The sequence below is a fragment of the Amblyomma americanum genome, chromosome 10 (assembly GCF_052857255.1).
Source record: "Amblyomma americanum isolate KBUSLIRL-KWMA chromosome 10, ASM5285725v1, whole genome shotgun sequence".
Lineage (NCBI taxonomy): Eukaryota > Metazoa > Arthropoda > Arachnida > Ixodida > Ixodidae > Amblyomma > Amblyomma americanum.
The window spans coordinates 89062635-89090341 of record NC_135506.1 but is presented as its reverse complement, the minus strand read 5'-3'; the positions used below and the strand labels follow the sequence as shown (position 1 = coordinate 89090341).

Genomic DNA, 27707 nt, shown 5'->3' with positions numbered 1-27707 from the left:
TTTCTTTTTGAGTCGCTTCGCATAACCGACGCAACGCATACGAAGCGAAGCTCAAAAGTCGCAGTACGGCGTCGGAGCGCGTGCGACTATGTCGCGGTGCTTACACCTCGTCGTTGCGTGCTTGATGCTGGGCGTCGCCCATGGCGCCGGCAATGCCACGGCCCCGGAGAAGTTAGCGTGGCCGCGAATCTACCTCTTCGGCGACTCCCTGACTCAGGTGAGTGAGAGGGAGTGATAGGGGCCAACCAGCTAAAAAGAAAGGAGACAAAAAGCTGCTGCTCATCCGGTATACTCACGAGAAGTACTATGTAGGCATTGCTATTATGGCTATAGTTGAGTCAAAGGCTGGCTGAGTGGAAGCTTCGGAGGCATAGCATAACCCTGATGATGCCCAGGCACTGAGAAATCGCTTGAAAGTTACAAACATTCAGGGTTTCATCAGTGACGAACCCTTCATTAAAGAAATATCAGAAATGGGGTATTAATTAGGGAAAGATATTATTAAAGCATTATTAAAACGAGCTCCATTTCATAACTTGTGATTATCTGAGGAAGGTAAAACTGCGCGAAAATACGCCAGCGCGTGCGGTTTAAATCCAGAGCAAAATTACTAACTGCTCCGTCACCTGCCAAAGCAGCATTACGACCATAAACATATTTAGGCTTCTGTGCATTTAACGTTAGTCCTTACATGTGTTTATCCTTCAGCAGGCCTCCTGCAACTTTGGCGACTGACCATTCCACCTTGCTTGAATGAACATGTTGGAAAAGGCTTTTTGTGCACTTACGTTAGCAATCCATGTAGTTCCATGAGAAGAAAGTGAAACTAATTGCTTTGTTGCACTCAGCATCTTTGGTGACACGCTGGCAATACAGGGTTAATAAGTATCCCTCTAGTCGAACCGTTCATGCCATCCTTCTTCCGAAGGATACAAAAATTAAGGGGCAATAAGCATGTGTTGTACCGTATTGAGTGTGTGACGGCAACCGCTATCGTTCCGTTTCTTCCGATGGGATGCTGAGCCTTTTGTATTCTTCGACATGCATTTCGCGAACATAGTTATCAAGTGGCCGCATCCTGGTGATGGTGGCTTCAGAGTCGGTCTGGTTAACTCTACGACTCCAAGGTGGCGCTGTCGCCCCTTGTTTTGACCTGTCTCGCATCAGAGACTGGTCTGTAGAGGCCACGTGATGCACTGCATGGCGCGAGTTCTTTTTCCCCTGAAAAGCATTAAAATTCCAGCGCATGCAGAATACCCCGGCACACTGCAGCCGATTGCACCCATGATTACCCAATAGAGTACAACAGTTTTACACCACGAACTGCATAATCGATGCGTAAAACAATGGAAAAGTTACGCGTTCGTTCATTAGGAGCTTTGGATATTTTGGAGACGCTCGCATGCATCAGGACGAGGAAGTCGACAGGGAGAGCGGACTGCTACGTGTACTCTCCCTTGATAGCCCCAAGGGTCTCCTGAAACACGCGATACGGACATGCGCGTGGGTGTTCACGTGTAACCGTGACAGTCACTGGGCACGAACCGGTTGTCAGAATTCAATAGAACGCATCTTCACGGGCATGCAGGTACTCTCCGGATAGTTTATTAGCAGTGTTTGACACCGCAGCCGCTAAGGGCCCGTTCCTTCGGTCGATGTCATGGGCATACGCTGTTGGCGTAGCCGGCAAAGTGAGCACAGGGGGGTGGTTACCATGGTTACCGTGGAAGGAGGAAAATATGACGAGAGCGAATGAACCTGACATGATGCGTCTGGCGGAGGCGGGACTCGCCGACCGAAGTGAATGTCAGCGGTAGTGGCGCCGCGCGTTTGAAGCGGCGGACAGGAGATCGCTCGTCAAATAATAAGTATGCTTGGAAAACTAAAATGAGTGCTGCAGAACTGTAGATATATGCATGTCTCTCTGAAATTCTTAACTTTAATGTATTACAAAATCAAAATCCCTGAATTTCTACTGTGAAAATCCGCATTATCGGGTATTTTAATCGTCCGATGAGCGCTTGCTTTCGACCATTTATTTCAACAAAGTGACCGGGAGCACACCATAATACTTACGTCCGCTCGCATCCCGCCGGAAAACTGAGTCCTTAAAACTTCTTCCCTCAATAGTGCATTCTGCTAATTGCCTTTCACAGGGTAAGCATATCTCGTTTCAAAACCATCTGCAACCAGGAGCCATCACGATCTTAATATCCAACCTTTTTTTGCCCGTACTAACGTTTTCAAATACAGCTTTTCTCCACGTACTGTGGACAGTTGGAACTCATTGAATCGCAACATTATTGAATTATCAGTTTCTGATTTTGCGTCGGCTATTGAGCCGTGGCATTGCATGATGTTGTGTGCAGCGTTTATATTTGTAATCCTTGTCATGTGCGCTTTTATGCATGTAATTGTACCACATTTACTGTACCCACTCCTGATATAGCCCCAAGAATGGGGCTGCAGTATTTTGAAATAAATATAAATAAATAAATAAATAAATAAACAAATAAATAAATAAATAAATAAACAAATAGTTTGAGCGGCACTGGCTAGTTCTCCCAAAGAGGCAGGCGGCGACAAAAACAAAAACGCAGTCATAGGCAGCATTTGGATATCATCAATTTATGAACAGCAGGTGCCGCTTACGTCTTAATATAACTGAAACATCTCTAAAGTAGACATTTTCATTGCAGTTTATCTGCAGCATTTGCTTGCTAGAGCAGGTCTACTACTCCATCGGTTGATTTTGATTTTATATCTGTTTCCCGAAAACTTTGCTCACCGTTTTACAACAGTGCTCAGATCATGAAATCAACATTACTGCTTTAAATGTTCAATAAACAAACCTTGTGCTTGAATATAGTACATCACTAAACAACAGTGCATTAAAATCTCATATAAGGCGAGCGTGTTTCTTAAAAGTAGTAAGATTAGAAATCATCTTACTTCTTGTATTGAACATTTGCCATCCTTAATCTACAAATGAATGTTTCTTTTTTACGGGAAGTACTATATGCACGGGAATATAAGGGTGCACGTGTCCCTCCCGTACAGTACAGCTTCTCTCCTGACGGCTACTGGGGTTCCATCGTGGCTGACGCCTTCTCAAGGTACGTATCACAGCTGCACGCATTGGTTTCATGGAGTGCCGCAAAACGCTGAACTGGCCACCGCTTCAACTCGGTAATTAATGGCGAAAATTCTGAGTACACTTTGATTCTGAGCACTGAAATACCGTAAAATTAATATCGTACGAAGTTTTAAATGCCTTGGCGTAGATTTTTTTTCCTCAGGCTTATGTCCTGATGACAATGGTAGCTCCGATCACTGGATTGGTAGGCCGAATTAGACATCGGCTATCAACGCCAACTAAATTTTTGCTATATAACTCGCGTGTTTATTCTCATTGGAGGTGCTGCCAACCAGTACGGAGGACCCCGGCGCCCTTAAGTTTGCAATGCATTCATCTGTTGCAGGAAAAATATAGGCATCGCATTTATGATGAACCATACAGTGCCAAGCCTTTTCAAATAATCAGTGTACACAGCCCTTAGAATACCGACTAAGTGTGACATTCAAATAAGATATAAAGCAAAACCTAAACAGCTTGCAAACTTTTGCAAATTTGAAAAAAAATTACATTACATAAGTTTTTCTCCTACTTTATTATCAATTGTTCTTCAGCCATAAAGTGATTGCACTATAAATTTTTCCTTAAAACAACCAACTAAAAAATACATTCCCCCGCTTTCCTTGTCTTCGATGACTTTTGGCTTCCTTATTATCTATGTCATAACGAGTCCCTCACTTTCCTGTCCTTGTCTACTTAACGGCTTAACAGGATCGTGGTGGCGCAGTGGTTATGGCTCTCGGCTGCTGACCCGAAAGACGCGAGTTCTAACCCGGCCGCGGCGGTCGCATTTCAATGGAGGCGAAATGCAAGAAACCCGTGTACTGTGCGATGTCAGCGCAAGTTTAAGAGCCCCAGGTGGTCGAAATTATCCGAAGCCCTACACTGTGGCGCACCTCATAGCCTGAGCCGGTTTGGGATGTTACGCGCCCATAAACCGAACCAATAAACAACTTAACGAGACCTCGGTTCTGACACGCTTGACGCCATAGGGAGGATCTGAGGGCTCTCACACAGCTGCCACCTCCTCCATTCGATCACGTTCCACATATGACAGAGGTGGTAATACAGAACATTCTTTTTCCGTACCCATGGACGTGGATTACGCTGGTGAACTATGTCAAGGTACTCGTAACAAAAATACCCTCAAAAGTAGAAGATTGGACCATCGCCGCCATAGTTGTTTGCAAAGCACAGTACACTACATACGGAGGTCGTAGGTTCGGATCCCACTGGCGGCACGTGTTTCTTTTTCTTCTACTTTGTTATTACTTAATTTTCAGCCAATAAGTGATTACAGAAATTTTATTCCTAAAAAGCGTGCTCGTAACGTCACCGTGCCGGCATCTTTTATCGATGTTGTGAGTGCGTTGCGCAAAATAAGGAGCTCCAAAATCAAGGTATCTCTGACCTTCTTCATTTTTTGTTTGGGGCCCTGCGTTCACATGTTCCAGCGATGGCGCCTGGTAACCTGAAGAACTTCCTACAGCTGGTGCTTTCTTTTGAGTCCCTAATTTTCATCTTCGCAGCAAACTTCCTTGCGAACTAAAATGGATGGGGCTAAACCTCGTGGATCTCATATGCGCCGAAAAGTGCCGTTTATATTGCAGTGGAACTGCGCTGGGATTTTAGGTCGGTTAGCAGAACTCAAACTATTCTTGAAAGAGACTTGTGTTCCAGTATTGGCCTTGTCAGAAGCTGGCCTGCCAAGCGGGAGATGTTTGACTGGATATGTCGCCCATAAAAACTGCAGCATAAAGTCATTTCCTGCAGGAAGTGCTGCGCTTTACATAAGAAGAGAAATTCCACATGTTTCTCTAAGCGTTGCCGATCTTTGCACGGATGACATTGAGGTAGCGGCTGCAAGAATACAGCTCGGCTCTCGAACCCTTTCTATTGCATCCGTGTATGTGTGTCCGCGGAAGTAGGTAGCATTAGATTTGTTTCTACAGCAGCTCTGCGACCGCTGCCCAGCACCTAGAATCATCTGTGGTGATTTCAATGCCCATCATGCCGTTTGGGGTGACCGGAACACGGATTCCCGTAGAGGTTATTAACAGTTTGGACCTGTGTGTTGCAATGACGGAAGCCCCACTTTTTTCCGGCCTCCTGCCTCAGCGACAGCTATAGACCTGACACTGCATTCACCTGACGTCCGCGTGAGTTGGTCAACAGCACCCGACCGCATGGGAAGGGATCACTATCCCATTTTTGTGTTTGCTGCCGACTTTCGTATGCATGGTCCTAATATTAGCAACGTGGTCAACTGGGACAAGTACAGAAAGCACCTAGAACGCGTTTCTGGTGATGTTGTTGACAAAATGATTTCTAGTAAGCTAGCAGCAACTACGGCGGTCAAGTTACCTGATCATTTCCCGGCCCCAGATTTAAAACTCAGGAACCTTTGCGCAGCGATAAGAAAGGCGGAGCGCCAACTCGTGCGGAAGAAGGACGACAAGCAACTGAAGACGACCTTCAATAGGCTGAATTCTGCTATTAGACGGCACACGAACAAGCTGTACCGGTCGCAATGGGCCTCATTCTGTGCTAGTTTGACTGTGTTCTCACCGATAACGAGAATATGGCGAGTTATTGACAGCCTTGCTAGAGAATTTCGCCCTTCGAAGCCTTTTGAAGCTCTTGCAATACGCAAGGAAAAACCTATTGCGTGCTTGGCAGAGGAATTTGCAGACGCACTCGTACGCGCTGATTCTGGAATAGATATATATTCACCACCTGCTTCCTCCAGGTCTATCATGGACGTCCCGTTCACGCTTCGTGAGCTTCAGACTGCGCTCAGTGGCCTGCGGCGCCGGTGTTCACCATGTCCCGACGGCATCACCAATCAAATGCTGAATAATCTGCCCTTGCAACTCAGAAAGGAGCTCCTCAACTTCATCAATCGAGTTTGGGAGACTGGCGATGTACCTCCGTCATGGAAGGTGGCACATGTAGTTCTGGTACTGAAGCCTGGCAAAGACACGACAGACGTTGCCTCGTATCGCCCAGTGTCATTGACCTCCTGTGTAGCTAAGTTGATCGAGAAGCTGGTAAATGAACGCTTATCATGGTGGTTTGAGGACAGCAAGGCACTGCCATCATGTATGACAGGATTCCGCCGAGGTCTTAGTGCCCAAGATAGCGTCTTAGACTTGATCAGTCACATTGAACACCACAGAGCTTTGGGCCTTTCCACCTTAGTCATTTTTCTTGATGTTGCGAAAGCTTACGACAGCGTGCCTCAGAGCTCAACTCTAAACAGTTTGCAAGGCATGGGCATACAGGGCCATATGTTGATTCATTTACAAGTTTATAAGTGATCGCGCGGTTCGTGTACGGTTAGGAAGTACGTTAAGCACCGAAAGTGTTCTATCACGAGGTGTGCCTCAAGGAAGTGTTCTTTCCCCCCACGCTCTTTAACGCCGTAATGGCTGGCCTACCCGATTCATTGAAAAAAATGTTGCAGGCAAGTGCGTATGTCACTTTATGCTGACGACATCTGTATTTGGATTACTGGCTACCAACACAAGCGATTAGCCCTGATAGCTCGACAGGCTATACTTTCGGCACAAGCTTACCTTCAAGGTGTGGGGTTGTCTCGGTCTGTGGACAAATCCGGCTTTATTCTGTTTCCAGGTGTAGGAAGACGTCAAGCGCGGTTGAAGATAGACCTCGGTCACTCTTGCATCCGTCAATTCAACCACGCGCGTTTCCTGGGCGTCATTATTGACTCCCGTCTACAGTGGCGAAAAGCTGTAGACGCGATTGTTTCATCTGTATCTTCTCGTCTCAATGTGATCCGTAGAATTGCACGTGAGCAATGGGGAAACCATCCTTCTTCAATGGTCAAACTTCATGAAGCGCTGGTGGTCAGCCGAATAATGTATCAATTACCTTTAATTTCTCCCTCGGCATCACAACTTGAGCGTCTCGAAGCTGTCCACAGAAAGGGCCTAAGAAGAGCCATTGGAGTTCCCCAGGCGGCGGCGAATAAGGCAGTACTGCATGAGTCCCTATCCAAACCTCTTAGCCTTATCGCTTCTCAGAGACTAATAATGCATCTTGACCGCTTAGGAGAGACGGTAGCTGGGCGATCCCTTCTCCAGCGGCTCTGCAAGAGGTATGAGTCGAAGGCTTACTTGGCACTCAATACTCTTAGTTCTTTAGGCATTAATGTCCGAAGGAAAAGGAAACGATTGAAACCCCCCTGGTCTTTTCCGACCCTCGACTGTAAGGTCACAACTCCCCATGTGAGCGCAAAGCGCAGCTCTCCTTTGGCAGCAACGCGTTCGCTTGTACTGGAAAACTTGGAAACAGAATATGCCTGCCATCTTCAAATTTTCACGGATGGTTCTGTGGACAAGGTCAAACAAACTAGCACAGCGGCATTTTACATTCCTCCTTTGGACTGTAAGTGATCCGTACGCTGTACTGCTGTCGTATCCTCCACAACGGCTGAAAGTGTTGCTATTGAGGCGGCTTTGCGGAAGTTAGGGTCTTGTCCGGCTCAACCTGTTGTCATCCTAACTGATTCAAAATCTGCCCTTCAGAGGTTAGAGCGCGGATTCCCAACAGACGCCTTGTCTCTAAGCTCTCTGCGCTTGGTGCAGAATCTGCACAGCAGAGGCTTTACTCTACATTTCCAGTGGGTGCCCTCTCACATAGGAGTCAACGGTAATGAGGTGGCAGACAGTCTCGCCCATAAAGCTCTCTCAAGGATTCCATAAAAAAAGTACCTCAAGATGGGAAAAATCTCTGCAGGAAAACGGTGCTCGATCACTTCAGTACCCTGTGGAGTGCGTCCCACATGCCATGTGTGACCAAGGGACTGAGAAGATCTCAGGCGACCCTTCTACATCGAATTCGCACGGCCTCTGCTCGCACTCCTGCATGGATGCTTAAGACCGGCATGGCATCGTCTCCGCTCTCCTCTTTAAGTGGTGTGTGCGGGGATATCGAACATTATATTATGTACTGCCCAGAGTACAACGCGGAAAGGCATGTGATGTTCGCTTCCTTCAAGAAGACAGGAACCCGTCACAGCACAGTGCAGGACATTGTCTACACGAGTGGAAACCAGACATGCAGAAGGGAGGCTGCACGCCTTTTAACATTTCTGCAGAACACGGATCTTCTTTTTAAATGGCGACAGCAGGAACGGACTATGACCTACTGTGATTGAATGTGTGCGTAGATGGTGTCTTCCGGAGTGGATTACTTTATACTGTGAGTGAATGTGTGTAGGAGTGTGGCGCTACAATGGCCTGTGTTCTACTGTGACTGAATATGTGCATAAATGGTAACTTCTGGAGTGGACTGTGATGTGAACTGTGTGTATTGATTGTGTGCATAGATGGTGACTGCGGGAGAGAATGTGTGCTATTATAAGAGACTGTGCGCTTAGCGGGGTAGATGCGGCATTGTTAATATCGAAGGGACGCTGCGGTGGAGAAATTTCCGCCTGACAAAGCAAGGCTAACCCCACCTGTAGCATTCAACACCTCAACCTCAACCTCAACTAACCTCACCGTGCCAGCCACCCATTGCAGCACGTGTGCCTTGCGTACCAATATTTTGAGGATGCGAGAATATAGAGAAGAGTTAAGTAAATTAATAACAAAAATATATTATGGGGTTCAGTTAATAAAAGGGGGACTAAGTGAAAAAATTTATTCATTACAGCCAACGTCCTGTTTGCGAAGAGTACAGATCCTGGCGGGTTGACAAATGAGCTGTCGGAGGCTTGTCATGTAGCAAAGAACGGGATAAATGCGTTAGCCGGCATTCAGCTACTCTTTGGTAGCATCCTGGTTGGGTCTATTTCAGAACTATGGCACAATACAAGACAAGCACAGCATTGAAAGACGGGCTACACATGAGAGTTCGTCTGTCTATACCGTCTTTCTCTGCTGTTCTGTTGAGCTGTAGTTTTGAAATCAGGTAGCATCAACTCACCCAGATGGCCGCGTTTTTTTGAGTTAGCTCTTAACGATTCCGATGTAGTACAATTTTACTTTTTCAACCCTTTCACATAATAGCTTTGTGGGTTTGCCGGTTTTTATTGAGATTTCTTCGTGGACATCGCACTGGTCACGCATTCCATTTAGCCGCATCCCTGCTTTATTGTGTGCAGGTAGAAGCAGTATGAAAGGGAACACGTGGCCGCCGCGCCTCGCGAAGCCCTGGCGCCGATGCCGGGCGAGAATGTGCGGCACCAGACGCATGCTCGGAAAGATCAGCCGGCCGTGCTTACTGCGCATGCGCCTTTGCCGCCGACTTTCGTCTGCTCTCGACGGCTGCGCCTCGCGAGGCGCCGCGGGCACGTGCTTGCGTGTTCCCTTTCACGTTGTTACCACCTGTAGCAGTAACGCGCAGGCAGCTCCTGTATGAAAGCGAACAGCCAGTTTGCCCACAAGAAGAAATTGTGCTGTTACTTTTATACTCAAGTTGAAAGCATGAGATTGGCACTATTCGTTCGGAAGGAGACTATTTACAAGGATGAAGCGTGCTTTTATTTTTCTACTTTTGGAGAAATTGTTGGTTTAATGCTGATAGTGTGCTCCCTTTCACAGTGGAGCTGCCTGTACCATTACCCGTCAGTTGCGAAATAGCATCGGTGTGTGTTTATGGGTGTGCGTTCGCTTCTCGGCCTCTTACCGGCTAACGACCAAAGTGTAGCCCTTTTTTTTCGCGCTGTAGGCGCCGTACGAAGTTGCGGATTCCGTAATGCTGAGCGCGCCTTCGTTTCATGCGCAGGAAGTGCGACGTAGTGGTGCGAGGCTATGGCGGCTACAACACGCGCATGTGCAAGCACGTGCTGCGCCGAGTGCTAGCCCCCCGCGACGCTGAGCACGTGGCCGCCTTTGTCATCATGCTGGGCTCCAACGACGGCCTCGAGCCCGAGCACCGGGGCCGCACCCACGTGCCCCTTCTCGAGTACGAGGCCAACCTCGAGGAGATGGTGGACTACCTCAAGGTATCATCGTCACCATCGTGGTTTACTGCACTCTTAAGGACCCCTCACAGGGTATTACACAAGGAGGGATCATCGCAGAAATGTCTTAACACTTGGTCAAAGACGTTGCAAGAGGGAGCCGTTTAATGAACTGTGTGAAAAATAGATGTGCAAAATAGAAGTGCAAATAGAAGTGAAAAATAGTTGATAAAGTATTACAATATTACGAGGTGGTGGAGGAAACATTTATTGCCAAATACAGAGGTGGGCAAACCCCCTAACTTGGCACGAGGGAACCTTTACGGGGCTGCCCTTACAGGGCAAAGGACAGCCCTTGGAGGGCTATCCGCTTCAGAGAGTCGGTAATTATCCGGTGCTGGTCAGCAGCAGCGGAGCTGGTCAGGAGAGTCTCCCAGTATGACTCCGCCGTGGTTGGGGATGGAGGGCGTGGAAAGGTAGGACATGTGAGGAAGACATGAAGGAAGTCTCCCGGTTTCCCGCAGAGCTTACAAGAAGAAAGGAATTGATCGGGGTAGCGGGCATGAAGGAGAATAGGGTAGGGATCAGTTCGGGTCTGGAGTCGGCGCCAGTGGGAGGGAGGGAGTCGGCGGTGCGTAAACGCACCGAGTATCTCGGTAGTAGGTAAGAATATCTTTCAACGTAAGCAGACGCTCCTGGGATGGTGGAGGAGGTCCAACTCCGGCCCGGAAAGTGAGACCTCGGGCGAGGGAGTGGACCTCCTCGTTACCCGGGTGGCCTGCGTGTGCGGGGGTCCAGATAAGGGTTACGGGGTGGGTAGGGTGCCAGAAGCGTAGAAGCCGAGCCGCGGAGCGTGATATCAGGTGTTTGGCGAAATTGAATAGGGCGGATTTTGTGTCGGTGAGAATTTTAGTGGCAGAGGTGGAGATGAGAGCGAGTGCAATGGCCGCTTCCTCTGCAATTTCCGATAAGTCTGTGGTGACGGATCCTGATACGATTAGTCGGGCCTGAAAATTATCGACGGCGAGAACCATGCGGGAGCCCGACGAGTACGCTGCCGCGTCAACGTAAGCTACCTCGAAACTGTTGACATAGAGCTTGTGCAGTGCTTTGGCGCGGGCTGTTCTGGGTTCTCCGTCGTGCTCTGGGTGCATGTTCTTAAGTATTGGAGGGATGATTAGTTGGGAGCGTAGCTCTGGAGGTATGAGAACCCCCTCGGTAGTATGGGTGATCGAGATGATGCCTAGCTGACAGAGTAGAGTGGGGCCTGTCGCGGTACTCGACAGGCGAGTCAACTGTGCTGTTACGGTGGCTTCTGCCAGCTCCTCAAACGTGTTGTGGGTACCGAGGTTGAGGAGCCGGGTAGTAGAGGTGCGGGGAGTAGGCGGAGGGCGACCTTCGTGCAGCTCCTGAGGAGCGCGTTGATGCGGTCCCGCTCCTGGTTTAGGGAGAGGTAGGGGAATGAGTACGCCGTACGGCTCGTGCTCGTGATGTAGGCTTGGGTGAGACGGAGAGTGTTCCGCTCTCGCAGACCAAGGCGCCGGTTCGCCACGCACCGAATGAGACGGGTGGCTTGCTGGGCTTGGGTATGGAGAGTTTGGATGGCGTTGCCATGCGCGCCGTGGGAGTGAAGGACGAGACTCAGGATGTGAATCTTGGAGACCAGGGGAGTGGGGAGGTTTCCTAGAGTTAGTGAGACGGGAGGATTTGCGGGGTCGTGCGGACTTGGGCAGTAGAAGTTCTGATTTGAGTAGCTGAAGCGCACAAAAACACAGCACACAGGAAAGGAAGACACGAGACAGGCGCTTCTTTCTTTCCTGTGTGCTGTGTTTTTGTGCTCTTCAGCTACTCAAGCTATGAACCAACTTGCCCAAGAACGTGTTCTACTGAAGTTCTGATTTACAAGGGCAGCAGGCTAGGCCGTGCGCGCGAGCGTGAGTCGATGATGTTGAGGGCCGACTTTAGGTTGTGTTCCATGTCGACATCCCGTCCTGGGTGGATAAGCCCGGTCCGAAACCAAACATGACCGAAGGCATAAGGTTGTTCTCCAAATACCGGCTCAGCCGGGTCTGGAGATCGTGCTTCATGAGCTCGCCCACACACGACGTAAGAGAGATGGGACGGAGGTTAGCGGGGAGAAGTGGTTTGCCGGATTAGGGAATAAATACTACTTTCCACTGAGGTGGGATGGCGCCGCGCAGCCAGCATTCTTTGAAGTAGTCGGTTAAGACTTTGACGGAGGGGGAATAGAGGTTGCGGAGTGCCTTGCTGTGCACTCCGTCGGGGCCAGGAGCTGAGGACGCGTTGAGACGCTGAAGTTCTGCACTCACTTCCACCTCGGTGATCGATTGGTCTAGAAGGTCGTTGGAGGAGGCTATGTAGTCAGGGTCGTCTGCGGAGGAATATGCGGGGAAGTAGAGATCACGAAGCTCCTGCGGGCAAGCCTCGGATGTGTGTATGAACTTCATGTGGTTGTGTTTCTGGTGTGTCTTGGACTGAGTCGAATCAATGAGATGGCGGAATAGGTTCTAGGTCTGGGGCAGACTCATGTTGCCGTCCAGCCTGTTACAGGGGGGTTCCCAATTTTGGCGAGACAGAGTTACAGCATGCGTCTCAATCTCCTTGTTGAGCCGAGCCAGCCGGCGTCTGAGTGTTCTATTCCAGCGCTGACGCCGCCACTTCCGTTCGAGACCCGCCTTCTCCTACCATAGGTGCAGGGGATGGGAATTCATCGCGACTGCAGGGCAGTCCTCTGTGGGCTGGCGAGTCACGGCGCGGACGTCACGCCGGAGTTGGTCACACCAAGTAGCTATGTCTGAGATGGTGTGTAGAGTGCGGGCTGCTCGGGAGGTGCGGAACGAGTCCCACTTCAGGATGGTAGCATCAGGAGAGGGTCTACGTGTTAGGCCTGCTTGTAGCAGAATCTCGATAATGTAGTGATCCCTAGCCAAATTCTCCTGGGTGTTACACGTTACACCACGCAGCGTGAGGGAGGCGGTGGGTGAAGGTGAGGTCAGGAGTAGTGTCCGTTCAGACGCTGTTCCCGGTGCGAGTAGGGGTGGTGGGGTCTGTGAGAAGAGAGAAGCTGGCCTGCTGAGCTGCGAGCCATAACCTGCGCCCCTTGGGGGTGTCGGCTGTGTAGCTCCAGGCCGTGTGCGGGGCGTTGAAGTCCCCTACAATCAGGACGGGACATTTGTGTGCGGCTCGCTTGGCAAGCGTGAATAGTCGGTCGAAGTCGTGCCGCAGGCACTTCGGGTGGCTGTATACGTTGAGGATTAAGAGACTAGTATGCCGAGCGCGCTGCGGCACGAGTTAGATGAGGAGATCTATTTCGGGGACGTCTAAGGGGTGGGAGATAGTAGTGAGCGCACGGCGTACAAGAAATGCAACCCGAGGGGGTGTAGGAGAAAAGGGGACGATGGGCACGAAGCTTGGTAGGGTGAGGGGATTGGAGCTTTCTTGCAGCTCGAGCACGTCGGGGCCGTCTGCCCGAGCTAGGAACTGGCGAAGCAGCCCCCGCTTTGAACCAAAGCCTCGACAGTTCCATTGCCACATGGTGAGGCTAGTGCGTCGTCTCGCCATCACTGAAGCTATCGTTTGCTGTGGAGGAGGGAGACGGTGTGAGCATAACGCTCCTACAATAGGAGTGTTATGCCAAATGTAGATACACAGTGGCTGAATGTTTAGGAGAATCACTAGAGGTGGAATAGAATTGTAATAAGGGAGTAATGACTCATTAGCGTTCACCCAGCCGCAGCCATACGGCTGCAGAGGAAAGTTGTACAGCTTCCACAGAAACTTCTATTCAAGAACAATTCGTCCTGGTATGGGATTCCAACCCGGGACCACCGCCTCACCGGGCCAGCCGCTTTACCAAACTGAGATAACCGGGACGACTAGCAGATAGTAGGGTGAGTTGCTTATTCATAAAATTGTATCGCTCGCATTTGTAATCAGCGAATACAGACGCCTATAGTGTATTTTATTACGCAGAAGCAGTTAACCTCATTTTGGCGACGATGCTACGCGCTGTGACGCCTATATAGGAGGGGAGGGGGGGGGGGGACGTGGGAAAGCCAGCTCAGCGAGCTTTGAAATGCGCATTTTTAACATTGAATATTCGAACTACATTGCCGATTAGAAAAGTTCAAAACTGGGCTCACCTTCGATGTTGACGCCTTCAACTTCACAGTGTTATCTTCCCCCTCAAATCAAGAATAGAAAAGTTGATTCATTAAGTTTAGTTAACTGGTCTTCTTAATGAGCTCTAACACGCGCATAATGCCCGCCTTGCTGTAAAATCCAATAGCACAGCCTGCACCGGAGTATCACTCATACGCACAAGCAAGAGGCCTGAAACAGCTAGATCGCGAGCGTTTGCCCTATAACTTCGCTTACATTAATAGTAACAATAAAGATCAAAACAACCTTTAGAGCAGCAGAATCACGTGCGTGCGCGTTCCATCCTGGTCTTTAGCAAACGCAACTCTTTGGATGACAACTACAAAGACGCAGTGCTAACAAGCTTTTCGTCATCACTGCGCATTTGGAGAGCCTCAAAATTTTCTATACTGCATTGCAGCTTGCGCTTTATGGCGTGTTTTCGGTCAGTGTTTGTCTTTTTCTTGTGCGCCGGGAATCATTTGGTTATGTGTAATCAATTTGTCCACTAGTTCGTCCTGTGCTTGAAACTGCGCAGAACACGGGTATAGTTCTGAAACAGAAAAGGAACATTCTAGGGGTGCCCATAAGTCTGCTTAGGGACACTAATGTGAAAGCATTTGTCTTACTGTTGCCGAATGTGTTCCTGCGTGTTCGTTTCTTTATACCTTTCCTCTAAGCCGTGTTTTCGCTCAATTTCGGCTCTACCACACCGGAAGACGTGGGTGCCGTTGCTAGAGGGTACAGTAAGCGCACCACAGCACTAATTAATTAATTACTTAATCCAGTAATTAACTAATACAACAATTCGATTAAGTTACCGATGACCGTGTGAAGCAGTACACTAACTGAACTAATCAATAAAGTCGGTCATGTAATTAATTACTCATTTTATCATCTGGAGACATTATTTGAATAGATTTTAATGTAGTTGTTACTTTATTTAACCCATTAATAAATAAATAATTCATTCAGATAAATTACCGAAATATTTCTGAAGTAATTGAATAATCCAAGTAAATTACTATTTCATCAGTTAATTAAGTACCCATTTCGTTAATTATTTTGGTGACTTAATTATCCACTCATGGAACCTGCACAGTTCTTTAATCAACTATTGTAATAATTACCCCTGTAATGGAAGATTGACAGTTCGTGCGGACACGCTCGGCCGACAGGTTCTGTACATGCCACTCATGAGACAACAAATGCTTTCGCATTAGAAACCACAGTAAATGTAATGTGACAACCGTGTTCCACTGTCGTTTCCTTGCAGTCATGCGGCGTGCCCGAGAAGAAGGTGATCATTGCGACTCCTCCACCCGTGGACGAGGGTCGGTGGGCGCACCTGCACGGACCTTCCGGTAATCATGTTTTTGCATGTATGGCCCCTCCGATTTCGAAAAGATACGGGGTTTGCTACGACACCGCAGTGAACGCTCGAGGGCTAGGACTAGTGTCGGGGCTTAGTAATTCAATCATTCGAGAACGCTAGACACGGGCAAATTACGACTGCCCATGGCGACATAAGTGGTTTATGTCCCAAGGAAAATAAAAAAGGCAGTAAAAAGCGTCAGTGATAGCGGGAACCAGGAAAAAAAAAGACGCACAAGGCTTATCCGCCATCTTCAAGTATCGTATGTTAGGACTGACGATGCTAAAAGGAATTTACTTCGAGAAATATTACTGAAAAGGCAAAGATTAGCGAGAATACCAGGTGCATGGCTTAGCGTATGTGCGCAGACAGTGAGCTGTTGAATGCATCAGCTGTGGTCGTGATGAGGGCCATGACTGAGTAAAATGTCTTGTGTAAAGCATGTTGTCTTTGCCAGTTTGGCTGCCATACGTCTGGCTGAAGAAGGAACCATACTCTTGCAGATACCATTAAGGAGTGCTTAATAGAAGTAGGAGGGAGGATGGGTAGACAAGACACCAGTGAGCCCTCTTCGGAAACGAAAGATCCAATTAAGAAACGCCAAAGGATAAAAGGCTCTAACTCAACAGAAAGGAAAAAATGGTTGGGCTGTCAGTGTTAACCAATAAGCTTAAGATAACCGACAGAAGGATAAAAATATGGAGAGAATCGACCATGCTCTAAACTACTAATGTAGGCTAAAAGCGGCCAAAAGGAAATCAGGCATACGTAAAAATCAAATGTTTACGCTAACGGACAAGGATGGCAATCTCATTATCAATGTAGATAAGATAGTCACAGTAGCCGAGGAGTACTGCACATATCTATACAGTAGCGGAAGTGGTTAGGACAATGGTGTGAGAGGCAGTTGAGGAGAGCAATTGACCATTTTCGGAAAGTTTCAGCGCATGCGCGGATGGATGGATGGATGGATGGATGGATGGATGGATGGATGGATAAGGCTGAACCCTTTAAATCGGGCGGTGGTTCAAGCCACCTAGCCATGACTTGTGAAAGTTTACTCGTGTCTTGATTTTAGCCCCCAATCTGGCTGCGCGGTGAAGGCACAGCCAGCGCCCTCTGTAGGCGATTTGGTTTTGGCTGGAAAATATGAGCCGGCCGTGCATTCCTGCGCTGTAGTGCGGCGACTGATGTGAGCTGTAACTGCCACGCAACGGCCATGCAACTGCAACGTTTTCATATCTAAAATAACACGCGTTTTACAACTGCGAGACTTCGACGTAATAAAAGCAGCGACGAGATACAAGACGCAAAAGACAAAGCCGTTGGTGGAGCCAGTAGAGCGCATCCAGCACGTTTCGAAATGGGTGTTCCTGCTACATTTCGCGCTTGCTGCAGAGTCTACACAGCTCGGTCGTTCTAGAAGAGTTTTGGCATCGACGCACGTGCGTATTCGGTGAAAACCAAATGATATAAATACTAGTATGATCATTCACCATAAATGCTACAATGTCAAGCTGTGCTATCTGAGCAGCGGGAGCACGGCAGAGAGCAGCCTCGCGTATATCCGCGCATTCGGGTCGCTAGCACGCAAAGCAACGCTCTGCCGTATCAGCACGAGCCGGGGTTGAGATGGTACAACAAGTCGTTTACTAATCTGTTAAGTGTGGCTTGCGGCAAAAGGTGCTTCATGGAGTTAGCAGAATCTCCTGCCCTGTAAAAGAAGCGCGAACATAAAAGTCTGTGAGCATTAGGAAAGGGCATCGTTACAGTCGCCCGCGCATAGGCGCGCATTCATGCACATTTTCATTTGGCCATTCGGCAATCCGATGAGGTATACAGTAGAGTGCAGGTATTGCCACATATGGTCGTTTTTCAGGCCGCAACGCGAAAAGTCTTCGCTCCAACCACTTTCTAAAAACAGAAATGAGATGTTCTCCTCCTCAATCATCCTCTTTCGCTGACAAACGCACGTTTCCGGCAAAGAAACAACATTAAAACCACAAAACAAGCGCGCGTGAACTGCTGAACGCTGCCTTGCACATGTTTGCTGGAGAACCCCTTTCCAACCAGAAGTGCCACCGGAGCTTCCCTGTTTGCACGACAGGCGGCGTTCGCTTTTCCGCAAATGGTCAATTGGCGTTTTTGGCGGTAACGAAATAGACAGTGACGAAAACATTAAAAGCAATGCGAAGTGGGAAAGTACCATGTCAGGGTCAAAGTAACAGCAGATCTGTTTAGGATGGTGGGGAGGATGTCACAGAAAAACTGGCCACCCTGTGTACGCAATGCCTCATGCCCTCGACCGTACCGGAATCTTGAAAGAACACTAATATTATCTTAATCTACAAAAAAGGGGACATCAATGACTTCAAAATTATAAACCGATCAGCTTAGTGTCCGTTGCCTACAAGGTATTTCCTAAATTAGTCGCTAACATAATCGAGCCAACCTTGCACTTAAATCAACGAAAGGACCAGGCAAGCTTTTGTAAAGGCTGCTCGACTATAATACCTATTAACACCATTAATCAGCTAATAAAGAAATGTGCAGGATGTGCGGGCGCTTGTCCCGTTCGTCTCTGTCCCTTGTGTTTTTTGTCGCGCTGCAAGCATCCCCTCGAGCAAAATGAACCAAGTCGCCCCGCAAAATGTTTTATTGAACCAACCCCTTTAAGAGCTTTCATAGATTACGAGAAAGCGTTTGATGCAGTCGAATCCTCAGTAGTCATGCAGGCATTACGGAATCAGGGCGTAGAAGAGTTATACGTCAAAATACTGGAAGGTATCTACAGCGGGTGCAGAGCCACCATAGTGCTCCAAACAAAAATAAAGCAATAAAATCCCAATAAGGAATTGTATTAGGCAGTGAGATGCGATCTCTCCAGTACTATTCACCGCTTGTTTACAGGAGGCATTCAGAGACGTGAACGGGGAAGAGTTCGGGGTAAGAGCTAATGCTGAGTACGTCAGTAATCTGCGATTCTGTGATGACATTGCCTTGGTGAGTGACTCAGGAGATAAACTGCAAAGCATGAATAATGAATTAGACAGGCTGAGCAAAACAATGCGTGTAAAAATTAGTATGCAGAAAACCAAAGTAATGTTCAACAGTCTCGAAAGGAAACAGCCGTTAACAATTGACAGCAAGGTGCTGGAAGTTGGAAGGAAATTCGTGTACTAGGACAGATAGTGACCGCAAATCCGGATCACGAGAGTGAAAGAACTGGTGGAATAAGAACGGGGTGGAGCGCATGGGGCAGGTTCCACAGATAATGAATAGCAGTTTACCAGTATCCCTCAGAAGAAAAGGATATAACCGTTGTATTTCACGTGTACCCAACTACAGACCAGAGACATGGAGGATAATGAAAAGAGTTCAGCTTAAGTTGAGGACAACGCAGCGAGGCAGGAGAAAAATAATAGGCGCAGTGTTAAGAGACAAGAAGAGAGCAGGGAGGGTCAAGGAACAAATGCAATTTAATGGTATCTTAGTTGAAATCAAATAAAATAAATGGACATGGGCATGTAATGCGAAGGCAAACTATTCGATGGCCGTTAAAGGTAACGGATTGTATTCCAAAAGAAGGCAAGCATTTCAGGAGGTGGCAGACGCTTTGGTGGGCGGAAGATGTTATGAAGTTTGCGGGAATAAACTGGCCTGAGCTGGCACAGGGCCAGGTAGATTGGAGAGATATGGGAGAGGCTTTTGTGCTGCAGGGGGCATTGTCAGGCTAAATGTGATGATGATCCCTGGCTATTGGCAGGTCTTTATTTGTTTGCGATGAGAGCGCCACATATTTGATATTGAAGTGCACATCTTTTCTTGCCCGCCTTTGAAACATGTCTGAAATTCTTTTTTCACAGGGCGAGCTACTGCGACATTTTATGGTTTAGTCATGGAGTCTTAACACAGAAATGCTGTCAAACCCTTGACTGTTTACCCAGTGTCTTTGTGGTGATCTCACTTAAGAAGGCTCCTGATGGCGATGACTTTGGAGGTCTCGTTATGAAGGATGTTTTATCGTGAAGGATGTTTTATCGTTTCGACCACGAGGAGATAGGCAGACACTGCCATCAAAAAATAAAAAAAATATGCGGACTCATTTTGCGAGACTGACGACCAAGTACAAACAATGTTCCCCAGGGTAGATATATTTTGCAGTAATTTAATTCCTATGAACAATGAAACCCAAACCATTATGAGACGCTGAGAGCTTCAAACAGCAGCAGAAATGAAATGCGGAATTTGATAAAAATTTTATCTTGGGCGCCTGTTTTAGGCATTTAATCAAGTGCGCGACTGCTGGAAAGCACCCGAGGATATGGGCGCACGCACCCACTTGTAGCGAAGTCGAATCGTTTGACTTGGCGACGTCTGAGCAGCGGTCAGTGAATCTACCGTGGCCTCGTAATATTTTGAGACTATAAGTGCTTGCAGCGATGGCATTTTTAAGTTGGAATGGAACGGTCGAAACACCTGATTTCCTGCGCAGAGGTTGAAGATGCCATTGAAAAAGGAGAAAGAGAAAAGGAAAAGTCTTTATTATGTTCGCATATTCAGCTCCCTTTATATAAATCAAGGTTACAATAATTACAATCCTGATAATTGCTGTTGACGCCCTACAACTTATTCTTGAATTTCATCGTAATTCCTAAGCGTTAATTGTTTAAAAAAGGTGCGTTAGGTGTCGAGGCAAGCAAAAAACAAACTGCTTCTAGGCATTCCAGGAAAGCACTGACAATGGTGATATATTTATTGCTGCAAAATACCGACACCAAAGAATTTTTTTATTTTATTTAGTCAGTTATTGATAATGCAGTTCTACGAAGGAAGTTTCATGGTTGGGAACGCAGAAAGCAGGACCGGAACAGAAATCAGATTTTAAAATGAAGCAGAGACCGAAAAATATTAATTAACAAATAAACCTAATCAAGTCAGCAATGTTCTTTTATCTTTGTTTAGTTTGTACTGAATACTACAACAAGGTACCGTACAAGCAGGACAGTTGCAATTTAGTTAATGTACCAAACAAGCATACACAGGAAAACATTTTAACAGGTGTGGCGGAAAAATAATTAAGCTATGCTACTCAAATTACGACCAAGTTGAAAAGTTGGTGCAGTCAGATATCATACACAGAAAAAACGAAAATTTATAGCACTCAGTTTCGCGAAATGCGACAATAGGTATTGCGTGTGGTGATGTTTGGTCGATTAAGTAAAAAAAAGAGAAGGGAATCAAGGAAGGCAGCACAAGAAAGATGGAATAGCCTAGGTGCACGAAGGTTTGCGGCAGATAAACAAGAACACATTCCAAATCTTCAGTAAGAATATTTATAAAGAGGACTAAGCCTGTATCAGTAATGACTTCAAAAAGAAATTGAAGTCACTAGAGCTATACAACCGAAAAGAACTCATTAACGAACACCGAAGCTTGCGGTGAATGATGCGAGAAACCCCTGTTAAACTTCGGCATTAGAAAGCCTGTTAGACTCCGCCGCTGGCTTTGGAAAAAACGAATAGTTCGACAAGTTAACACGTATGATAAACGGGCGATTGTGTGATTCCAAACTTTTCCTTGTAGCATAAACTGACGCGACAAAAATATTACTCTATCAAGGTGAATATTAAAATGGCCTATCACTAGTCGGCACAGGAGTTTAAATCGATAAACAGGATTCATTTCGGCTATAGATTTCAAACCACGACTGTTTAACAGCAGCTCATTTTACTGATGTGCGCCCATAGCTCTTGTAACCTAAACGAACAGCTGTTCTCAGTGGTTTTTAATTTTATCTTTGTTCTTTCAGTTAATTGGGGGTGATAAGAATTTTAGCTTATGCCTAAGCAAATTTTACGGTGTGTACTGATTGTTACCTGATCAGTGTGTTCCGTTCAGCCAAGAATATTACTGGGATAAAGTCTTAAGTACTTATAATAAGAAACTTCCGAGATGATATTATATTATTAATAAAAGAATAAGTATGACGAAACGGCATAGTTTATTAGCATGCGATCAACGATTACTCACCATGTGAACTTTTGTTCTGTTCCATGTATTGTATCTCCAGAGAAGCTGCACCTTCAGCGCCTTTTCAAGTTTGATGATAACTATTGCTTCCGAGTTCTAAAGGAGGTGTTTCCTTTCACGTCGCTCATACCAGTGCTCTTTCATTTAATACTTCGTTCACATTTTTCATGCCCAAGACTAAAAACGCCTGGACAAAGGCCCTGGGTTTTCGAACAGCAGCAATGAAATTAAGTTTTTGCAGGACTTAAAGTATCCGATATGCTTCAGGCTAAGGTACCGACAAAACCCATGCTTATTAACCCAGCGGTAGTGCTTCGTGCTTACTCCTGGCTGAGTACACGTTCGCTTTTCTTTGTCAGGGCGGCCCACCGTCGTTGCAAAGAGCATAGAGAAGTACGCCCAAGCCTGTGTCAAGCTCGGCGAGAGACGTGGCATCGCCGTTGTCGACTCCTTCCGCGGTCTGCAACAAAATGGGGTGAGCTGCACTTCGCGTTCTCGCGCGCTGCCATAGCTGTCTACACAACTTTGAGTCATCTGGCAAGGTGCCACCTAGAGTACCAGAACAACTTAGGTCTCCTTCGAGCGATTATTTGCTTCATGGTTTATGGGGTTTAACGTACGTCCCAAAGCGACTCAGGCTATGAGATTAAGAAGCGTACACGATTGGGCAAGTTGGTCACACACTCTAAAGGGAAGACGAAATAGCGTATCAGGCTTGAGGGACGCAGTAATCGCGGTTATTTGCAATTATTATTAGATGGTCCACATCTCTACGTGACGTTATATTTGCATTCCGTGCACCACTTTTACTTCTTGCGTAACAGACAGAAGACGAGTGAAGAAAATTGCTAAGGCGAGCATTCACAGAACCGCTTTGACCGAGTAGCACTAGCGTTGTAATACGGTAGCCCCGTTGCATGCGTTAACTGGTGATTCCGTAAACGGCTCACTGGACTGTAATGTGCAACATTATATACAAAAGCCAGGAAACAATGACGCGATTCTGTTTAAGTTCTGTTTCGTTCAGTTCTCTGCCAACTCAAGTGTTGTCACATCTGGACTACTAAGTCAGCGAGCTCAGCATAATAAGGGAACAGATTCGGACAAAGAGAATTGTTGTGTTGCGCCAATGCAGGCCTATATTTCAAGGTGGTTCAGACAGGTGACCCACGCGGTACACTGCGCTCTAAGTAGAAGGATAATTATTAATGATAACACGCAAGAAACTGACCTTTGGTTCATTAATTGGCTTTCGAATTATGATTACGATTTACCTTACTCTGCACATAATTGCATCCTGAGCGTTGAAGTTTTTGTGGAAGCAACCACTGGCTAAAGTAGCTTACCTACAAAATCGGTCGCATGCTCTATTTATTAGTAAATACTTTTAACAAATTAACTTGAGGGCAAAACGAAAATGAATTCTACTGCGCACGAATTCGGAATATTAATAATAAAATTTTTGCTATAATTCAGACGCTTGAAAGTTGTTACTATATCTGTTTTCATTAGGAATTAGTATCCTATTCAGCACTTGCAATCTTATTTTATTTGGGGGGGGGGGGCATGCGTCTTTCCTCACTATAATTGCATACGCAAGCATTAAGAAAGAGTGAAGAAACATTGTTTCTGCTCGCAGTGATCAATATGCAGGTTGTTTAAACTAAGATTTTACAGTTTTTAAATTTAGGCCTTTTGAATTAGAAGAGCATTTTTTTCGGCATCGCATTGTATGTGGTGTAGTACATCAGAATGCAGCTGAGACGTGCTAGCTAGCAGGCTGGTTAACTCATATTGAATGGTTAACCTTTTGGCTCTATGAGAGCCATGAAGCCCATTGTAAGAAATATCCATATCAGTTTTCAGAATTTCAAAAACTCTGTTACCCTCGGCGCTGCGGCCCCCCAAAATTTGGCTATTTCTGCGAATTACGTGCACTAAAGAGGTTGCTTTGCCTGCAAGCTTGTCGAAAGCGCATGTATTTTGGCGTGATGTAGGCAAAATATGCTGCGCCACAGAGCCGAGGGTAACCACGTTTAGAATTTCTAAAAGCTGTTATGGATATTACAGTGGGCTATACGCCTACTAATAATTAAAGAACTTAGCAGTAATATAGTTAAAAGTTAACTATTTAGTATTAGTTTACCAGCCTGCTAGTTAGCACGTCTTTGCTGTATTCTGATGTACAACCCTACTGGAAATGCTATGAGAAAAGAGGTGCTCTTCTAAATAAAAAAGCCTATTAAAAGAAAACGTGTAAAGACTTAGGTAAAACGCATGTAGTTACCGTGCTGACCTGCCGTGCAATACTGCGTTGAGGTATAAACGTGTGGACTTGCGCACGAAACTTACGCTCGTGCATTTTGCATGGGAAATTGTGTTTCAAACCTGTTGCAACTGAAGTGTAACGCCAACTTCCCAGTCAGGTAATCCTTACATCGGCCTTTGCCTCACCGCCATGGAATAATGCATTATCAGTACTTGGAGAAGGCGAAATGTAGCGCAAATGCTGCTTGCCTGCGCTCCGGGTTCGGATATGCATGTTTCACGTGCTCTCTTGTTTCTGCAGAACTGGAAGAAGAGGCTCCTCTCGGACGGCGTCCACTTCTCGCGCGCCGGCTCTGAGAAGTTCGCGGAGCTGCTGCTTCCCACGCTCAAAAAGGTGGTGGGAAACGTGCCGCGCATCTTCAAGGACTACCGTGACCTGGACCGCAGCAACGTCGGCAAGAGCATCAACGAGTGGAAGCCGAGCCGCTGACCTGGCCTTCACTTCTCAGGGCGACAAACCGCGTCAGGGCCGCCTGCTGCGAATGGACGTAGTCATATCGGGTCACGTGGATCGAGGACTCCGGTTTGAGTAATGCGTAATAAACGGTGATGGGCACAAGCGAAAAAGGCTCACTATGAATCATGTGAATGAAATGTTGTGGCCAGCGAATAAGTGACGCTGCAAACTCCATTGCTTTGGAACAAAAAAGAAAGATATGAGGACGCTTAAGTTAACCGAACATCGGAACACGACTGCATTCGATTTCACATTTGTCGCTGCTGCTCTTGCAAATTCTATGCGTGCTTGGGTACGTTTTTTTGCAATTTTCCTTCCATCAAACGCTATATTAGCACTTCTAGATGCAGTAGCAGGCATCCGCTATACTGCGTCGGTGCCGACATTTGCGTATATCATAATCTTTTCAGACTTTTTATTTCGATTCTCTATGTAGGTCGCTGTCTAGAAACTAAGCTGCTCCCAAACCGTTGCGCAGGTTGTAATGATGACGGAAGGTGACGCGACTTCACCAATCATTGATTGCCACCTGCAAAGGTCGGCAGCTTGCTCACCATGGATCCGGTGATCAGGTTGCCACCTGTAATAGTGGACAGATGTGATGACGTCACAAGGTCACGTGACCCCTCTTGACCAATCAGCAAATTTCATCTCGAACATCGGCGTGGTTTGGTGTGAGGACAACTGTAATGCTCTCGCTTTAATACGATTCTGTCGGGGCGTATTAAAAACCGAGCTGAACCCGCAAGGCTCAGCCATCTTTCCCCACGGCTGCTGAAGAATACCTAGGTTCGGCTCGGTCGGGGATATCCCTAGCCGTCCTGTTTTTTTTTGTGCCTGTTAATTGGTTTGATCATAGAAGGTTGTGGCCAAGTACTACACCAGGGTGGCCAAATCCTGCTCTGGTGAGAGAGTGCGTTGTCGGTTCTGGTCACCGAGATCAGGCCGCACTCCAGGCCTGGTTATGCAATTCCATCGACACGCGGATTTTTTTTATTTACCCGGTGGAGAATTGCGCGGCACCAGGATTTGAACCCCGGTCCTCTTGCACGCGAGGCGGATGTTCTACCTCTACGCCATCGCTGCAATTTGTGCCTGTTGTGTTTTGCTTACTAATAAGCTTCCACAAACGTGCCTAATTATAAACTTTTAAACCTTATTTCAACCTATTTCAACATTAAGGTATTTTTTTAGAATATAGTTCAATTACATTTACCGTCGGCGCGGTGGTAAATGCGTTTACCACGTGACCATGCTCAATTGCCTTGTCAAGGCCTTGGCTCATCGCCATTGATCCTAGCTGGTCACCGAACGATCTCCCTGAGCAGATTTTCACTTACCCGGCTGTTGTTTCCGTCGCCAAGATGGAAAACCAAGCAGCGCGGAATGCCTTGCTGCGGGCTCCGCTGAACAAGATAAGTATCTGTGTCCGGTGTGCAAAGCTGCGTTCACATTTGAAAGTGCACGGAGGCGGCACGTGCGAAAACAGCACCCTGATGTCGCCGACTCGTTGGTTCCCAATTGTAGTGCTTTGTTTGAATGTGATGTTTGCTGTAATGTTGCGTTTCCACACCGTGGTGGCCACTTGCGGCACCGCGAACAGGTCCATGGGTTTGTGCCGAGGCGCACCAGGCTTGAGTTCTCTTCCTTAACAGGTGAAGTATAAACGAGATCTCCATATTGTGCAGGCACCGTTTTTTGTCATGGGGTTTTAGTATAGAAGGTATTCACTGAGGCCGCACTACCAGACGGCGCGTGCGTCGCCGCGGAAAACGCGCCATACTTGTGGTCGTTTCACGCCAGCTCGCGCAATGTCACGGTACGCCGTGAGGTATCCGGCCTGAATTGTTAGTGATCCATAACATCTTTGCACGTTGTTAAATGCGTCAACGTCCACTTTTCTTTGCGGAACGCTTATTGTGCATAAAGTTTGCAGCAGAATTCTGTACCGTGATTTTACCGAGCTGCCTGCCGCGACTCGACCGCAAAAGTGGCCGGGTGCATTGCACGCAAGAAGGTACACGACTTGCAGCTTTTAATATCAGTTCATAACAGTCAGCTACTCGTGCAGGACACATCGTGGATAACACAGCACATGATTAATCACCCATATTCCAAAACAGACGCTGCAGAAACTCGTATTGCCAGCGGCTGTAGTCCACGAACTCCCGAAGCCTCATTGCTTCAGCAGAAAGGCGAATTGCGTCATAGCTGCTTTATTTACGCGACAAAATGGTCGAGCAAATACTGTCATGCACTCGCAGCACGAATGGCAGACATAGCAAGAATGTTTTGCAGGTTTGATTGTAGAAACGTAGCATTGCTTCCAGTGCACAAGACCTGGAATCTATAGGACGGTTCGCAGCAGCGCGATGTGCAGCAATTCCGCTACATTCAGTAGTAACATGTCACTTTCAGCAGACAGAGATGACAAGTTAGACTATTTAAACGAACAAACATGTTTAACTACTGACCTCACCAAAAATGGCACTTCGGCCGTCGGCACCCTCAGCACGGATCATCGGCTCGCCCACTTGTCAAGCAATTTCACTGTCTCATAGATTTGCATGCTTTAATTCCTTGGCATGTCGGCAAACTTACGCCGCGCACAAGGCGGGCCTCATTATCGGTGAATTCAACGCACGACAGCAGTGCTGTAGTACGTCACACACCACGCCGGAGCCTGCACATTCCTACGTGTCGACGTTTTCATGAAGTGTAACCTTTTCAGTGTGCGCGCTCTTTTCTGCTTCGCGCAGTTAACGGCGTATCCACTAAGTCACCCAGTGTTACGGGCGGACAGAGATGATCTGCGCCGAGACGCTAAATACACTCACATTTCACACATCACAAGCGAGGTAAATGCTGTGGCCGCCGCGCGTGCGACCACCAACATGGCAAATGACGCGCCGGCCGCTAGTGCCGCTTACGGATGACGTCAGGTGAATACCTCCTATAGGGAAGCCACACAAGTTGAAATAACGCATCTCGGAAACTTTCTCTGCATTTGGATGTTTTGTGATGCTATGCGCTAATACATATGGGCAGAACTATTTTGTTCCGCCTGGGTGGAGCTAGGCATTTTGAAAAGAATTAGCTGCTCTTGGAGTTATGTCCAGGAAGAACAACTGCCACTTTAGTTCTGTAACCTAACGTAAACTATTTAAAACAAGCCTAACTGCTTTACATGCAAAGTGCTTCAAAACAAACTACTCACCAATAAACTGTTGTACTGCTGAGGGCAAAATTTTCTAGGACGCACGACTGATGATTTCGGCTTATA

At 47.1% G+C, this 27707-nt stretch overlaps 1 protein-coding gene across 1 annotated transcript; it reads left to right on the top strand.

Moving 5' to 3' along the window:
• Positions 1–24534, top strand: LOC144106228 (isoamyl acetate-hydrolyzing esterase 1 homolog). The gene is made up of 6 exons (XM_077638970.1): positions 1–217; positions 3061–3116; positions 9893–10112; positions 15508–15595; positions 21999–22114; positions 24209–24534. The coding sequence occupies exons 1-6, from the start codon at positions 89–91 to the stop codon at positions 24395–24397; spliced, it is 798 nt and encodes a 265-aa protein (XP_077495096.1). The 5' UTR covers positions 1–88; the 3' UTR covers positions 24398–24534.
• The last annotated feature ends 3173 nt before the right edge of the window (positions 24535–27707 follow it).